The sequence below is a fragment of the Vipera ursinii genome (assembly GCF_947247035.1).
Source record: "Vipera ursinii genome assembly, chromosome: Z".
In the NCBI taxonomy this organism is placed as follows: domain Eukaryota; kingdom Metazoa; phylum Chordata; class Lepidosauria; order Squamata; family Viperidae; genus Vipera; species Vipera ursinii.
Genome location: NC_139517.1, coordinates 69,513,968 through 69,530,933, shown reverse-complemented (window position 1 = coordinate 69,530,933; position 16,966 = coordinate 69,513,968). Strand labels below are relative to the sequence as shown.

The window sequence follows — 16,966 nt, the reverse complement described above, 5'->3', positions numbered from 1 at the left end:
GCAATCTGAAAAATATGATCAGTATTTTAAAAGAAACTTGAAATATCTTTCACTTAATTGTATTCTAGATAAACTCTTTTTTACATATTAATTATTTTTCTCTGACAAACATTTATGTTCAATATGAAATGATAAAATTGGCTCTATCCCAATCATACACCTAAGTATTTCTCACATCACTGATGTTCCCTTCTATTTGCTGCAGTTTCCTGAGAATTGAATATTGCTTTTGAGATACTGTTATGGAACATGAACTGTCTGGAACAAATAGCAACAGCAATAGCACATAAACTTATATACCACTTCACAGTGCTTTATAGCCCTCTCTAACCAGTTTAGAGAATCAATATATTGCCCCAACAATCTGGGTCCTCATTTTACCGACCTCGGAAGGATGGAAGGCTGAGTCAACCTGAGGCAGTGAGAATTGAACTGCTGGCAGTTGGAAGAATTAGCCTTCAATACTGCATTCTAACCATTGCGCTACCATGGCTCCTAGACTGAAGGAATGAATGTTAATTCCTGGTATTCACTTCTTTCCCCCGAAATAGAAAAGGAATAAGACATAGCCTGAAAATGAAAATAATTGTTGCTTCCTGGAAAGGTTGCCTCATAAAGTTTCAGCAGCAAGCATAGCTGGTTTACTAACTCCATTTCTCCCACAAGAGAGGCAAATGAGCAGCTGATATTGTATTGCCATAATTGTGAGCTAAGTGAATCATCTCTCTGTATAAATTAATTCCCCAACAAGGACATCCTGTTGTAATCTTGATTTCCCTGCAGATGAGTATTTTCTTCTTCAGTAAGAGTTATGAATATATAGAATCTTGTTTTCGATACAGGCTTTTGGTAATATAAGTCTTGTCAATATCAAATATATATATTGCAAATTACCAAGAAAGTTCAGAAATTGGCATTATGTCAAGTCAAATAAATCAATAAAATTAATCTCAGTTTGACAATCAAAGAGACTAAGGAATTTTACGGTGTACTGAAAAATTACATTACACAGCAATTTGCCCAGACCGAGAAATTTAACATTTAATATTGATTCCACATTCTGACATTTTAATATCCTGAATGGCTCAATTAATCATTTTATGGACAGGCTTAGATAGATTGTAAAAATATGAAATTTACAGTTTCCAATCAAGAAAAATCTATCAATGGCTAATGGCCAAGGTTGACCAGTTCCTTTACACTCTGCCACATGTATACACACAATCTGAGATGAGATATGGTACAGTAACAACTACACTATTCTGGTTATTATGAGCATATGGAAAGGAGTAAAATAAGAACTGAGTTTGTTTTTTCAAAAATGGAATCCAAACAGCAAAAGCATTTTTTTCCAGAGCTTCTCTGTTGCTTCAAACTTTTGTTCCACCTATTTCATTTGACTGATGGTAATATTTTGTCCTCTGCAAGAACTGGGCAGGAGAGAACAAAGTCATAAAGGGAAAAAGGGTGCATATAGACAGGGAAAAATGTCAAAATACCATTTGCTGAAAATGCATTACTTGTCTATCTGTCTTTGTCTGTCTGTCTGTCTGTGTCTGTCTCTACCTACCTACCTGCCTACCTACCTACCTACCTACCTACCTACCTACCTACCTATATCATCATTTCACTTCCAATAATTACAAAACTAGAAAAAAGTATTTTGGATACATAACGGGCCATACTTGTTTATTCGTATAACCATGAATGCATTCTAAGCAAATGTGAAACTTTTCTTTAAATCATGTCCTACATAACTTCCTGGGGTTATTCCTGAAGAAGTCACAAACATCAATTGTATTTGTTGCAAAGAACAGAAAAAAATAAGAAAACCTACAAAATTGGACGAGATTGGAAATCTTCCTGGTTCATCCTCTCAGACTGGCGGATTTTCAGTATTTCTGTATAGCTCAGATTCTGAAGTTTACTTTTAAACTGATCCAGAGAACTAGGCTTTGTGGTCAGTGCTCTCATTATCTGCTCCCTCACTACTTGCATGACCTGTGGAGGAAAGCAAAATTGCAATTACTTCAGAGTAGTACTCGTCTTGGATAATCAAGAACACGTTCTTTCTAGACGTTCGCTAAAGCTACTGTTTAAAAAAAACTTGAAATGCTGTAACATCAACTGTTATATCGATAGGACAGCTCCAGTTTTAGTTTTACTAAACTGGGAGGCATGTGGCGCATGGTTTTAAAAATAACATAGACCAAGTATTATGCTTGGTGACTTTTCGACTGTTCTTTCTTAATCTAATTTAATAAAATAACTTTAAAGAGCACAAAATAGCCATGTGACTTTGTGAGAATTCAGTCTTTGTATCAGAGGTCCCCAACCTTTTGGGCACCAGGGACTGGTTCCATGGAGAACCAGTCTGGGGTGTGGTTTCTGGGGTGTGGTTTCATGTGCTTCCTGCATCCTGTGGATGGGGTTTTGCTTGTTTGCGTGGACCGGTTTCTGACATGCTGTAGCTTGGTGCCAGTCCATTGACTACGGGTTGGGGATCCCTGCTCTATAGGATAAAATTCCAAAACTTTCCATAAGTTAGCTTTGCTGCCCCTATAGGGTATTTTCCATTTTAAAGTTTAGACTCAGCACCTCAATATCTTCATGTATAGAATCTCAATGGGAGATTGTAGCCCAACCTAATTCACTAAATTGTTGCTATGGAAATAATATGAAGAAAGCTCGGTTCTTAGAAGAGAGGCAGAATATCAACCTGTCTACTAATTCTGTAAATAAGTAAATGATGTAACATACAGATGGTATCTACATTTGTGTTATGGCTGTGCCATGTTTGTGGCTTTTTAGTATAGATGAATACAGCAGAAGCAAATCCGGGTTGTAAAGAAAAAGTGGAAATTATTCCATAATGAAACACAAAGAAGAGACATGTTTTATTTTCACAGAGCCAATTATGTTAAACTTCTTAAGATTTCACTTCTATCCTGTTTTCATTCAACTCAAAGAATCTTTATGCTAAAGTTAATTCCCCTTCACTCAATTATCTATTTTTTTGGCTTGGCTTTTAACAAAAATGTATGCAAAATCTGTTTAAGATTACTTTTTAAAGAACTATTGCTTTTAAACAAAAGTACGTCAAGAGAGACTTTGAGGAAGAACTATGAATGATGCAAACTAAGAAATAGAATGATAAATAATTCAAAATCTAAATATTAAAACCAGCAGAAATAGTATTGCATAGACGCAGTTCATTAAGATGAGTGAAAGCCAGAAAATGGGTGTTTGCACAGGTGGTCTCTGGTGGGAAACCACATCACTTTAAATAGCTATACATTATATGCTATTGGAGTGTTCTCAGTCCTAATAAAATTAAATATTTTAAAACATTTGCATAATTAGAACCTTCTAACCATTCCATCAACTGTGAAAGTTTTTAAACATTACTCATCAATTTATCACTTATAAACACCCAAATTTAATGAGAAATGTTTAACAACATTTTGAACACTCAAACTAATTCTACATCTCTTTTATGCATTATGAGACCATAGCTTTTAGATTAGTTTTTGAAGAATATATTCACAAAAATAATTTTGTAAGTCCTAGTCTGAAATAAAATCTAGAAAGGACAATTACAATCTAGCCCATAGTAAACCTAAAGTGCATCTCATGGGACTGCATTTCTGGAAATATTAGTAATGATGATAATACAAATAATATTTTTCAGGATGATATGCTATGCAGAATGTAGAATAGAAGGAATAAATACAATCTAAACAAATCAAATCAAAGAAAAGAGATAAAAGTCAATGTTAGTTTAGAGCAGATTTTTTTTTAGTTTCAGTGCTTTCTTGCCTTTTCTTTCAGCAACAATTGTAAAGCATTACTGAAGAAAGACATTACAAGGAAACTCAGTTTTTCCAGTTAAGACTAATTTGTTCCTGAAAATAAATTGCATTCATTCATACAACTTCTCATTTGATGTGTTCCACTTAACACCTAAAGACATGCCCTCATTCCCAGTTTGCGCTAGCGGCACTGGCGGACGTGTGGGAGAGAGCGCTCTCCCCACCATCCGGTTTTTCTCCATTGAGAGACCCTGAAAATGATTGAAAGTCACCCTGGAGGGGCACCGACTGTGAGGAGGCCCTCTGAGTGATCACAGATCACACAGATGGACTACAAGCAACAAAGTAGCAACAATGCTGCATTGGAAGATCTGCAAGAAATATCATTTTGCCTGAAAGCTAGAACTCGTGGGACCATGAAATAGAGAAAGTCATAGAAAATGAAGAAGCTAAATTGTTCTGGGACTTTAGAATTCAAACAGATAGGTACCTGCCACATAACACTCCAGACTTAACAACTGTCTATAAGAGAGACAAAAAAGTCTGGATAGTGGATGTGGCAGTGCCTGGAGACAGCAGAAGAGAAGAGAAAAAAAAAAACTAGAGAAGATCACAAAATACAAAGACCTGAATATAGAAAGAAAACAACTGAGGCAGAAGCAAGCAAAGGTAGTAATACACACATTGAGTACAATCCCAAAACAATTGGAGCATCACTTGAACACCATTGGTATTGACAAATTCACCATCAATCAATTGCAAAAGGCAACTTTACTTGGAAAAGCCTACATTCTGCAATGATATATGTTAAGACCCTCAAACATCCACAAACATCTGGTTTTGACGTTGTGGTGAAGCAGATGTAGGAAGACGGAGCTCCATCTTTTGCGTTCAATTTTGCTCCATTGGGGGACCCTGGAAAGGATCAAAAGTCACCCCATATCAACGAGGAGGGGACCCTCATTGATTGCAGGGAGGCAGCAGCCCTCTTGTTTGATCCAAGGAAGCCTTCCAAACCAGCAGGGGAAAGACTGGCTACATTTGCATAGCCAGTCAGAAGCTGCTGTCAACAGAAAACAACAAGCACTAAGAAGCAATTTTACAGCAATGTGGGTGAAACTGGGTGAGAGCCTCTCTTTATGACTTTAAGACCTCTTCCTGAAAATTTGCCCTAAGGAGGGAAAGGGAATTTCCACCTCATTCCCGCAGGAAAAGAAAAGCGGCTAATTAATTACTTGGGGATATTGTAGAAGAAACATATATCTGATATGATGGAACATTTTGGATTATAAATCTTGATTGATACACAACCTTTAATGGTTCTTTCTTCTCCCTGAACAGAAAGGATGTATTTCTCACTGGACAAAAAATTGAATTTTACTTATACTTTAAGAATGGATAGTTGGTTGGATAATTTATAAAGGCCACTTACAAAAAATAAAATGGATGTTCCATACTTAGCTCTAAATGGTAAGAAACTGTCCTTAACATCTGTCTCCAGAAGCCTCAGTTTGACATACCACCAAGAAAATACTGATGAACCACAGAAAGAAATTCTCTCCATGTTGAAATTAATGCAAGAAACAATTGCTTTAGCTCATAATGAGATTAAAATTAACACAAAGGAGATAAAAGAACAATTTTCTTATTTAAATCTTCAAACTCAGAAAATAACTATAGAGAAGGAACTAGCAACCCAGAAAATAGAAGGAAAATTAGAAAATGCTGACACAAAATAGGCTATGGACTGAATATATGGATATTGAATGCAAATGCAATTAAGAGATGTTTTGATTGGAAAAGATATTCTAAACTGATATTATTGACACTATTAGAAAAATGTAACAAATGTTGATATGTAATTGTTTATTTACTAACAACAATAAGAATTGTATTTGCTTACTGTGGAAAAATGTTTATTACCAGAAGAAAAGAGGATGTATTGGAGAGAGGAATATTGGGTTTAGTTTGAAGAAGCTTACATGTACCACGGAATTACTAATGGACTCAGTCATCACATTGTCTATTAGGCACTTGATTATAAAAATAGAAAATAGAATATTTATTTTAAAAAATCCCAAAACATCCACATCTGCCTATCCCAGGTCTTTGGAAAGAACTCAACAGGTAGACAAAAATACCAAATCCAGTCTGAACATCTGGCTGCCTGTGCAACAAACAACAATAATAAAATACAGCTTACAGCCTATGATGATATACAGTTTACATCCTGTGATAATATCTGTAACATTACCAAACATCCAGATCTGCCTATCAAGGAGGCAATAGGTAGCTAAAATATCAAATCAGGTCTGAACATCTGGCTGACTCTGTGAAGAACCATAATAATAATAATAATAATAATAATAATAATAATAATAATAATAATAATAATAATAATAATAATAATAATTTCCCCAATGAGGCACTATGTTGACATGGATATGGGGCTTGCATGCTACAAGGAGGATGAGAGCTATGCCAAAGGTTCTACCGTAATGAACAGGTCTCAACAGAGAAACCAGATGAAGAATAAACAATATGGTGTGATATAATTTACCAAAAACCATACCTGATTGCCTGTTGCCAAGAATAAAAAGAACTGGGGTAGGTGTTTAAGCAACAGACATTATAGGGGTTCAATCTAAATAAACAAAGTGGGGTACTAAAAGGCATTCTTAGCTTGCATCCATTATTCCAATGAAGACTGTTATAAAACAGACTAACTCCATCTCATCAAAAAGATATCTGTGTGAACAATATAATCTAAATGACTAGATTAGAAATTATGTTGCCTCAAAATAAAATACGGTCACTTAGATATTAAAGTAGAAAACTCAACTAATGACATTTAAAATGTTATGTCTGTAACAACTTGTACAAGATAAACCAATTAAAATTTTTACATCCAAGAAATGTTAAGAAAATTGTGGTTTACTGATTTACTAAATAACTTTATTACTGGAAAACGTGCACTTGCCAGTACTGTACATGACAAAATCTTTTAGCCAAGAGATTTAATCTGGTCACAAGTTGATCTTTATGACAGCCTGTCTTCATTTCTTAGTATCTACAAATGCTTTTAATTACACTTTCTTTACAATCCCATATGATAGGATAGGACTTTGAAAATTGGACACTAGAGGGAATTAGAAGAATCTAGGTTACAATTAAAGAAGACCGCTTAAATTTGAGTTAGTAATATAGAATGGAGCAAAATATCGTAACATTGGATATGTTAAAGGATACTTTTGAAAATGGATACCGATACTAATTTTAAAAGTATATGCCTCTATAGACCATATTTAAAACATGTTATGGAAGAGGAATAAGACTGATCTGAAAGTGGATTTGAAAATGATAACTAAAAGACTGATGGTATATATTTAAATATACTTTCTCCAACTTTCCTAAACTGACAACAGAAAGCAGATTTATTTTTATAAGACCCATGTACACTCATATTGGACATCTCAGGATAATACAAATTTGCATATTTTATTTATTTATTTTTATTTATTTTGATTTGATTTCTATACCGCCCTTCTCCCCAAGGGACTCAGGGCAGTTCACAGGGCATATATAAATAGCAGTACAAAAATTAAAAGAAAATTAAACCAATGCCCAATTAAAATACAACAATGATAGAATAATAAAAACCAATTAAAAAACCCATATACCCCTATCAGGCCAGACCAGCTAATTCAAATAAATGGGTCTTCAGCCCGCGACGGAAGGATCGAAGGTCCGATGCCGTCCGGAGCTCAACCGGCAGTTGGTTCCATAATGCCGGAGCACCCACAGAGAAGGCCCTCCCCCTGGGGGCCACCAGTCGACATTCCCTGACCGGAGGCACCCTGAGGAGGCCCTCTCTGTGGGCACGCACAGGGCGGAGGGGAGTTGACGTCGGCAGCATATAAACTATGAAAGAAATATAGTTAAGAATTTTTTTCTCATGCAATAGAAAATATAAATGTGGGATTTAAACATGATGCGACTACATATAAAGAAATTCTTAGGATGGAAAGGAATGTATGGCAATTGAAGGAATATAATATTTTAAAAGAAGGGAAAATAATACAAACTTGGTTCCAGTATGGGCAGTTACAAGCTAGATGGAAGGAAGATCAGAAAGTTGGTATTTCGATAACTGATGAAAATTTGGTAAAACAAATTAGAGATCAAGGTCAAGCACATATAAGAAGGATTTACAATGCATTGATAGAAATAGACTCAGAAACGTAACTTGTTAAAGACTGTGTGATAAAATGGGCCCAGAATTTTCAGGAGGTCATAACAATGGATATCTGGGAAAAGATATGGGTTAGAAATGTAAAATTTACACAGGCTCAAAATTTAAGAGAGAATTTTTATAAAATGTTTTATAGATGGCATTTAGATCCTAAAAAATTAGCAAGTATGTATCTGAACTGTCAGCCTAAATATTGGAGGTGTGGTTGTGATGATGCAACGTATTATCGTATATGGTGGACTTGTAAAAAAGTCAAAGCTTTTTGGATTAAAATTTGGTGGAACATGCAGAAGATATTTAAGAAAAAGATAAGGTTTTCTCCACAGTTATTTCTGTTGGGTATTATTACAGATTGTACTGTTATAGATACTAAATTGATGTTGAATTTAATTACGGCAGCAAGACTTTTAGTAGCGCAATATTGGAAGAAGGAGGAACTGCCTACTATAGAACAGTGGACTTTGAAAGTTTCAAACCTGGTGGAAATGGCAAAGATTTCAGCATATTTGAAAGAACAATCGCAACAGAGATATATTGTGGAATGGAGAAGATGGATCGAGTATATTCAGAATAAATATGGGACTAAAAAGTTTCATTTAGCATATGAATAAGTATTAGTTTTATATGATGTATTATTAGGTATTCATTATTAGTTAGTTATTTAGTTATGTTTAAGGGGAGTTAAAGTGTGATAGAATTTAATGTGTGTTTTTTTAGTGAGTTAGCATATTTTAGCTTAAGTTTGTAAAAGTTAATACCCTGTATTCAGCTCTGGGAAGTCGAGGGGGAAGGGCGAGGGAGGGTGAGGGGGGGGAGGGGGAGGGAGGGAGTTTATGTTTTTAAAATGTATTTTCAAACTTTTCAATAAAAAAAGTTTTTTTTCTAAACTTTTCAATGAAGATAAAATGTATCCTTATAATTTCATCCCAAGAACAAAATATGCAAAAGTATCCAGTCAGCATTTATTTAATCAGCATGTTTTATAAAAAAAAATCCTTATTATTTCTGATGGATACTGTCTTCTTCCTTTTCTTCTCTGTCTCATTCCTGAACATCAGGATGGTTACTTTCCCCTATTCTCTGCAGCACAGGAGGAAATGGAATATAGATGAATATTTCAGTCTTACCAAATTTGTTTTAATTATTTCTCTTAAAACAGGAGTCCTTTGGTAGTTTCCCCCCTCTCTGCAGAACTTTTTTTTGCAATGAAAAGTTAATTCTTTCTCCTTAAATAAAACAGATTAGCATAATTATTTTCAGTTTATTGAAGTTCAAATTCAAGTAATAGGTGCTAAAATAGACATCCTGTCATAAACATTTGGGTAAAATATCTTTCATCAATATACAGTACTTTATAGGATGTATGCTATAGTTTTGTTTTGGAGATTTTTATAAGACTGCCAGTGTATAGGATTTATTTTGATAAACCTATTTTGGGAAACCCAAGGGTGCTTTTTCAAAAAGAAATGGACTTTCTTTGTTTTGATTGAAGCTTGTTTTGCTTCAACCAAAACAAAGAAAGTCCAAATGCCTTTTGAAAAAGCACCTTTGAGACAACCATGACCTGGATGACTGAGAAACTCTATTTTGGGAAAGTGATTTTCTTTGGAAAAGATGTCATCTTGCTTTCAATCTTTTTATAGGGGGTACTTGGCCAAATAATGGGTGCCAGATCACATAATATCTTTTCAACACTACAAAAGCCATTTTCCCTTCGTTTTTGGTTCCCACAGAAATGGGAGGGGGGATGAGTATTTTTTAGCTTAGTCAAAACAATAAATTGTTCTGTGGGAACCAAGGTCATTGCTGATTGCATTTTAGCGAGCTGAAGCTTCCGTTAGAAAGCCTGCTCAAGTAGTTAATTGGGGAATGTGATTTATGACATATTACTGGGGTGGGAAGTTCAACCTTGTAACCTTTGGGAGGGAATTTCAGCCTTGGTTTCACTTTTGATCATGTCAATGCTATGTAGCCAAATAAATATGTTCTTTAAGGAAACTTTTTGCCTTGGAGTTCTCTTTTACTGATCTCATCTATCGGAACCATGACAAACCAAGACTCCAATTTATTTTAAAACGTGGGGTCCTGAGCCCCGATCGCCTACCTAACACTTTGGGAGGACAACAAAGACTCAGGGAAGATTTTGAGATGGAGAAGAAGGGGGAATCGACTGCGAGCCTCAGGGTGATGGCAGCAGATGGAAAGCAGGCTATAGCCCAGGTGGAGAGTACAGCCAGACCAAAAGCCTGGGAGGTCCCACTAGAGACGATGATGCAATCAGAAGGAGCATTAGTCATTGGAGGGACTTGGCAATCGGATGCTGCCCTGCCACGAAAACGCACCTTGAAGGCTGCAGAAGTTGAATTCCCATTGATCTCTTCCTGTGGATCTCACTCGCCGGTGCTGAGAAAGGCGAAGTGGCTGGCCACTTGGGATGAATCAGAGGAATGGAGATACCTGATAGCCATCCACAGTCACTCCGTCGAACGCTTGAGGGAGAACTTTGATCAACTTGAGATAGGTGAAGTGGAGCCAGTCACTCACCAGGTGATCTCCAGCGGGCGAGAGGACAGGTGTCCTTGTGATTGTCCACTGACACGGCAAAGTCCCAGACACATGCTGCCTCCCCACTGCCTAGACCAGGTCTAACCTCAAGCCCAGTGTGCTGGCAGAGTCCTGACTGTTATCAGTACCATGCCAGTTCTGACCATCACCGACACTATACCAGCCCTGACTGTCACCAGTGGTATGGTAGCCCTGATCGCTACCAATGTTATGCCAGCCACGACTGTCACCAGCGTCCTGCCAGTCCTGATCGTCGCCAATGCGATGCCAGCTCCAACCTCTACCAAAGTCATGCCAGCCCTGACTATTATCAATGCCCAGCCAGTCCAGGATCCCAGCCAAGGGCTCTCCAGGGAGAGGGTTATTAGCGACCCCAGCACCATGTGCCTAGCAGCAACAACCCACAGAACCACCCCCCTCTTAAGCCCACCTTTGATGGGGATCCCGAGAACCTGTTCTTCTTCCTGAACCAAGTGTGGGCTCACATGTATCGTTATGGCCAGGCTTACCATGACAGAGCTGGAATGGTTGATGTTGTGGCCACAAATTTAGAAGGGGAAGCAGCAGAGTGGGTGACTGCCTTGCACAATGAGCAAGCATCAGAGCTGTGGGATTTCAATCTATTTATGAGTGAGTTGAGAGCCAGATTTGAAGATGAATCCCAAGCCCGGCAAGCTGAAAAGGACATCCATGAATTGAAACAGAGGGGCCAATTGGAAAAAGAGTACATGAGGGAGTTCCAAAGAGTGGCTGGGCAGATCAGGCAGTGGCCTGAGTGATTGCTGATCCACCACTACAAGGTTGGCTTGGACCATGATTTTTTCCAGGCATGTGCCTCCCAAGCGATTCCTAACTAACTACATGAATGGTACCACCTGGCCATAAACCTAGACATCGAGCTGAACCACTACCAAAACCCTGAAGCACCAAGATCCAGACCAAAGCAGGACCAATGAGACATCAGGTTCCTCAGTGGCCCTCACCTGCCAGGACCACTGGAACCCCTAAAGCACCTGTGGGACCTCTGATCAAGTGCTTCAGATGTGGTCAACCAGGGCATCAGGCAGCCGGCTGTCTAGTCCCTTTTCCTCTGCCTAAAAGTGCACCTACTGCTTCTGCAAAACCAAAGACAAGATCCCAACCAATGTATGAAAAATCAAATTGGCCCAGTCAAGAGCAAGCCACCCAAGTCACTTCTCCTCTCCAAGGGAAACCTGAAACTCCAATTGAGAGCTTGCCTCTGCCTGCTCCTTGCAATAGTGACAACAAAGGAGAAGATGACCCGATGGTGAGTCAGCTTGTTCCACCTTTTGCCTTCTCTGCAAAGCTCTTGGTCCCTAAGACAGGAGCACAAATGGATTTATATGTTTTAATTGACTCTGGTTGTACCCTTGTTTGATCAATCTCTCCACATTGCTCAAGCTAGGCATTCATGCCAAATTATTGCCCATATCCATGAGGGTATAAGGCAGACGGATCCATTATAGGCGGGGCTCTAGCCACTCACTGAACCAGTACGTCTAGAGCTGGGGGAGCATTGGGAATTTATCTGTTTTTTGGTAGTCCCAAAAATGACTGAGGCAGTAATTTTGGGATTAGCCTGGCTTGATAAATGGCAGCCCATGATCTGGTGGGAAAATGGAATGAGGACTAGATTAGCAATGGGACCTTCACCTCCCACCTTTGCCAGTGACACAAGTGAAACCCAGAGGCAATCTCCTGAAATCCTGAAAACTATCATAAATTTCCCAATTGGGATCTGCTCGTCCCAAGCGAATACTGAGACTTAGCTGAGGTATTCAGTGAGACACAGTGTGACATCCTGTCCCTCCCCCCCGAGCGACCAACTGTGCTATTGAGATTTTGCCAGGAGCCAAACTCCCCAAGCCGAAAATGTTCTCAATGACACCCCCCCCCACACACACAAGTTGACAGAACTCAGGGAGTACATTGATAACAATTTGGATAAAGGGTTCATTCAGCAGCAAAATCCTGAGTAGCCGCCCCTGTGCTTTTCAAAGAAAAAAAAGAAGGGTCGCTGAGGCTGTGTGTTGATTTTAAATGGTGAAATGGGTTCAGCGTGGAGAATATGTACCCCCTCCCTTTAATGAAAGACATGTTAGCCCATTTGGCAGAAGGAAAGTTTTTTTACCAAGCTGGACCTAAGAGAGATGTACTATTGAGTGAGAGTTAAAAAAGGAGACAACTGGAAGACAGCGTTTAACAGCCCACCGGAAAGCTTTCAGTTCAATGTTATGCCATTTGGGCTGCATGAACCCCTGCTGTGTTCATGCAATTGATTAATCAAGTGCTACATGAGCACCTGTACAAGGGGGTCTTAGTCTACCTTGATGACATCCTCATTTATATAGAGACCATGGAAAATATACTAAATTAGTGCGTGAAGTACTCAAAACTGGAAAACTGTTTGGGACAATGCAAAAAAGGCTTTAGCAAAAGAGCTTTAGGGCTTCTGGTTCTGCGCAGCTAGCACACCAGCTGAGGGATTGAGATGATCCAATCCCTACGGCTGATTTTTCTCTGTTTGGGGACCCTAAATGGGCCCAAAGCCACCTCGGAGAGGTGGCAAGGAAGGAGGAAAGCCCTGCCAATGCTGGTCGATCCAGATATCTGGGGAAAGCTCTCCAAAAAACTGACAGAAGGAAGGCTAGTGTCATTCGTGAGTCTAGCCCAAGTTACATGTAGCCAAAGCCATAAAGTACTAAACTAAGCGTAATTTTAAACAGCATGACTGAACTAGGTAAAAATATTGATTTTCTCTCTCCTACCTGACTGATTTCTTGAGAAAAAAAGAAAAAACCCCAGAAGTAAAAATCTTCTGAAAGTGATGGGGGGGGGGATGTTTGTCTTTATTCCACCCTCCTCTAAACGGAAGTGGTGAATTAAGTTTAGGGGGGGGGAATTGAAAAATGGACTGGTGCTGACATCTAGTGGTGGATGAAAATACTGCCCTCAATATATTGGACAGAAAGAAAAGCCTGTTGTTGTGACCTTCAGGGTATTGATTAAACAAAGAGCAGCTGCTACAGAAGAAATGAAAACATTGTGGACTATCTACAAAGTGAGAACTACAAAACTTAGAAAAAATTGACCTTCCTGGATTATAAATATTTTTTAAATTGCAACTTTAAAGTGATTGGCAGAGAAAGGACTTTTGGTCATTATGGAGCATCAGAGATATGCAGAATGAACATACCAAGAAAAAACAAATACTTACCAGGATGAAATGTTTGTTCTATTACAACAAATGCAAATGATGTTAACTTCAAACCATGAGGAAATTAAAAATGAATTTGAAAATTTAAATGAATGCATTCTTAATTTAATGTCACAACAATCAAATGATCAGAAAACAAAAAACAAAAGAGATCATATAAAGCAGAAAACTGAATATAAGCTAGTGGAGACTCAAGTGGAGAAGGACTTACAAGAAACATTGAACATTCCAATACTATGTAACCAAATAAATATGTTCTTTAAGGAAACTTTTTTGCCTTGGAGTGGGGCAGGATGCAAACATCCAGGAATGATGTGACCAGTGGTGGGATTCGCACCACTTCAGCAGAACCAGTAGCTATTTTTTTGTTGCCCAGGCCCAGAATGGTCTTCTGGAAGTGGCATTCACACAGAGAACCAGTTGTTCACAAATTTGAATCCCACCACTGGATGTGACATGTATCACTAAGCATCCTATGGACCTGTATAGATGATGCAGACTCTCCTGCTGAATAACATAATGCAAGGGCAAGCTAATTAGTCAGGTTTTTTTGCTGGCTAATCCTTCCAACCCAGAATGCAGGAAACACAGGTATCCTGTTTCCTATTGTCAAATTATATTAACTATTTATGCCACTCTCAATTGTAAAAAGTTATTTGGCTGAATAGCTGTAAATACACCATTTCAGTTTATATTCTTAAATTGCTAATTTAATTCCTGTCAGGCCTATGACAAATAGATTTCATAGAAGACTAACCAATACTTTTAAAAAGTTTGTTGGTAGTAAGATAATCTTGCAAGTCTGATTACTTCTCCTCCTTCTCTCTCTCTTTTTATGTGAATTAGAGAAGTATCTGAGAGGGTTTCATAATTCTGGCCTACTGTTTGGACTTAAACAATTGTTCCGTTTTTGTTGTTTTCTCTCCCAAGATCATCCACTATATATTACCACTCCTGCCACTCTGTCCTCTCCTTCATATTCCCAGAAAAATCCAAGCCAAATTATAGGAACAAAATGCAAATGCACCATTCCCCTTCTCTGCCAGCAGCTCCCTAGATCATTTGATAATTCAATAATACAGTTATACCATAAGGGATAATTCCCTCTTTTACACTTAGATGAAACAAGGAGTCGTTTGCCTGAGACATTTTTGTAATCCTCTATTATTGGGATTACAATATTATTGCAATGAAACACTTTTTGTTGTATGCCTTGGTAACACATCTTTTCTCTGGCCCATCAAATTCATTCTCTTTTCTCTACACCTTCTAAAATGTTTTCAGCTGTTAGCAACCTAAAATGTTACATTCTTGACTTTGCCAATAGCTCCCTACCAATAATAAAAAGGAGACAACCTGACCCCAACTTCTTCATTATGATATATCTTGGTGTTAAAAACATGTTTACTATAGTTTGGTTTTGCTAAATATTCTGAAACCATCAATGTTTTCCATAGTTGTAAGCATGAAAGATCATTTCAAATGACAAAAAGCTTTTTCTACATTGAGAAAACTCTCTCACTTTCTCTTTGTGTAATCAACAACATTTAAGTTATATATGACCCTGCAAAAGAAACATTTGATTCGACATGTAACAATTTAGTTGTAAGTTTAAACAGACTGCTAGAATAATTGTAAATGGAGACTATACGGAAAACTTTAATATTAAAAAGGGCACAAGACAGGGATGTCCTTTATCCCATTACTATTTATACTAACTCTGGAAGTATTGAACAGAACATTAGACAAGAATCTGAGATTAAAGGTCTAGAGATAAAGGGTGAAAAATATAAATTTATATACCGCCCTGAGTCCCCAGGGAGAAGGGCGGTATATAAATTAAATAAAACATAAAACAAATTACAAGCATTTGCAGGTGATTTGGTTTTTATATTGGAAGAACCTTTGGAAACAAGCACGAAACTGTTGGATACAATAGAACAATATGGTGATGTAGCAAGTTTGATAATAAATAGAGAAAAAAATAAAGTTTTGACAAAGAACTTAACAGAAAATGCAACTTGAAAAAACAAACAAACCTTCAAATAGTTAAAAAAGTTAAGTATTTGAGAATTTACTTAACAGCAAGATGTGCAACAATAAAAGAGGATAACTACGTAAAGTTACTAAAACAAATAAAACTAGACTTAGAAAATTGGAAAAACCTTCAACTTTCAATGCTGGGAAGAATAGCTACAATAGCTACAATTAAAATGGCATGGGCCCGGATTATCTAAGGGAGCACCTGCTGCCAGCGTCAATTTCCCATCGTCTTGTGCGCTCCCACAGGGAGGGCCTCCTCAGGGTACCACTGGTCAAGGATTGCCGACGGGCGATCCCCAGGGGGAGGGCGTTCTCTGTGGGTGCGCCTACCCTATGGAATCAACTGCCAACGGAACTCCAGACTGCCCCCGACCTTCGTTCATTTCGCCGGGACCTAAAAACCTGGCTCTTTGAGCTATCTGGTCTGGACTGAGGGGTTTAATGTTTTTAAATTGTGATTTTAATTTTTGCAGCTAGACTTAATTTAATTTAATTTTAATTTTATATTGTATTGTTTTTAATTTTGCCTTGTAAACCGCCCTGAGTCCTTTGGGAGTAGGGCGGTATATAAACCGAATTAATAAATAAATAAAATAAATAAAATGAACATTTTACCAAAAATACTCTTTCTATTTCAAACTATTCCTGTAAAATTAGAAAAAGTCTTTTTTGATGAACTGAACACCATAATATTGAAATTTATTTGGCAAGGGAAAAAAGCATGAATCAAAGTGAAAATGTTACAAGATGTTAGAGAAAGGGGAGGACTGGGACTCCCAGATTGCAAGTTATATTACCAAGCAGCTATTCTAATGTGGATTAAAGAATGGATAACACTCAGAGATAAAAGACTATTATAACTTGAGGGGCATGACCTGCAGATCGGCTGGTATGCCTTCCTATGATATGGGAAGAATAAAGCCCATAGATACTTTCAGAACCATACCATAAGAAATGCACTTCTATTAGAATGGGAAAAAATAAAGGAAAAAACTTATATTAAGATACCTGAATGGCTTTCAACAATGGAAGCTTTTGCTTACTGAAACTTAATTA

At 37.7% G+C, this 16,966-nt stretch overlaps 1 protein-coding gene across 3 annotated transcripts in view; it reads right to left on the bottom strand.

The window, feature by feature from the left end:
• The window catches only part of ELMO1 (engulfment and cell motility 1), a 320,050-nt gene that overhangs the window by 16,053 nt on the left and 287,031 nt on the right, over positions 1–16,966 (bottom strand). For 2 of the 3 annotated variants that reach the window (XM_083378295.1, XM_083378296.1), the window contains one exon: positions 1,838–2,001. In XM_083378295.1, coding sequence (XP_083234421.1) covers positions 1,838–2,001 — 164 coding nt within the window. Of the gene's footprint in view, positions 1–1,837; positions 2,002–9,191; positions 9,576–16,966 lie in introns of those variants that run through there. The other variant, XM_083378297.1, reaches the window with a different exon arrangement.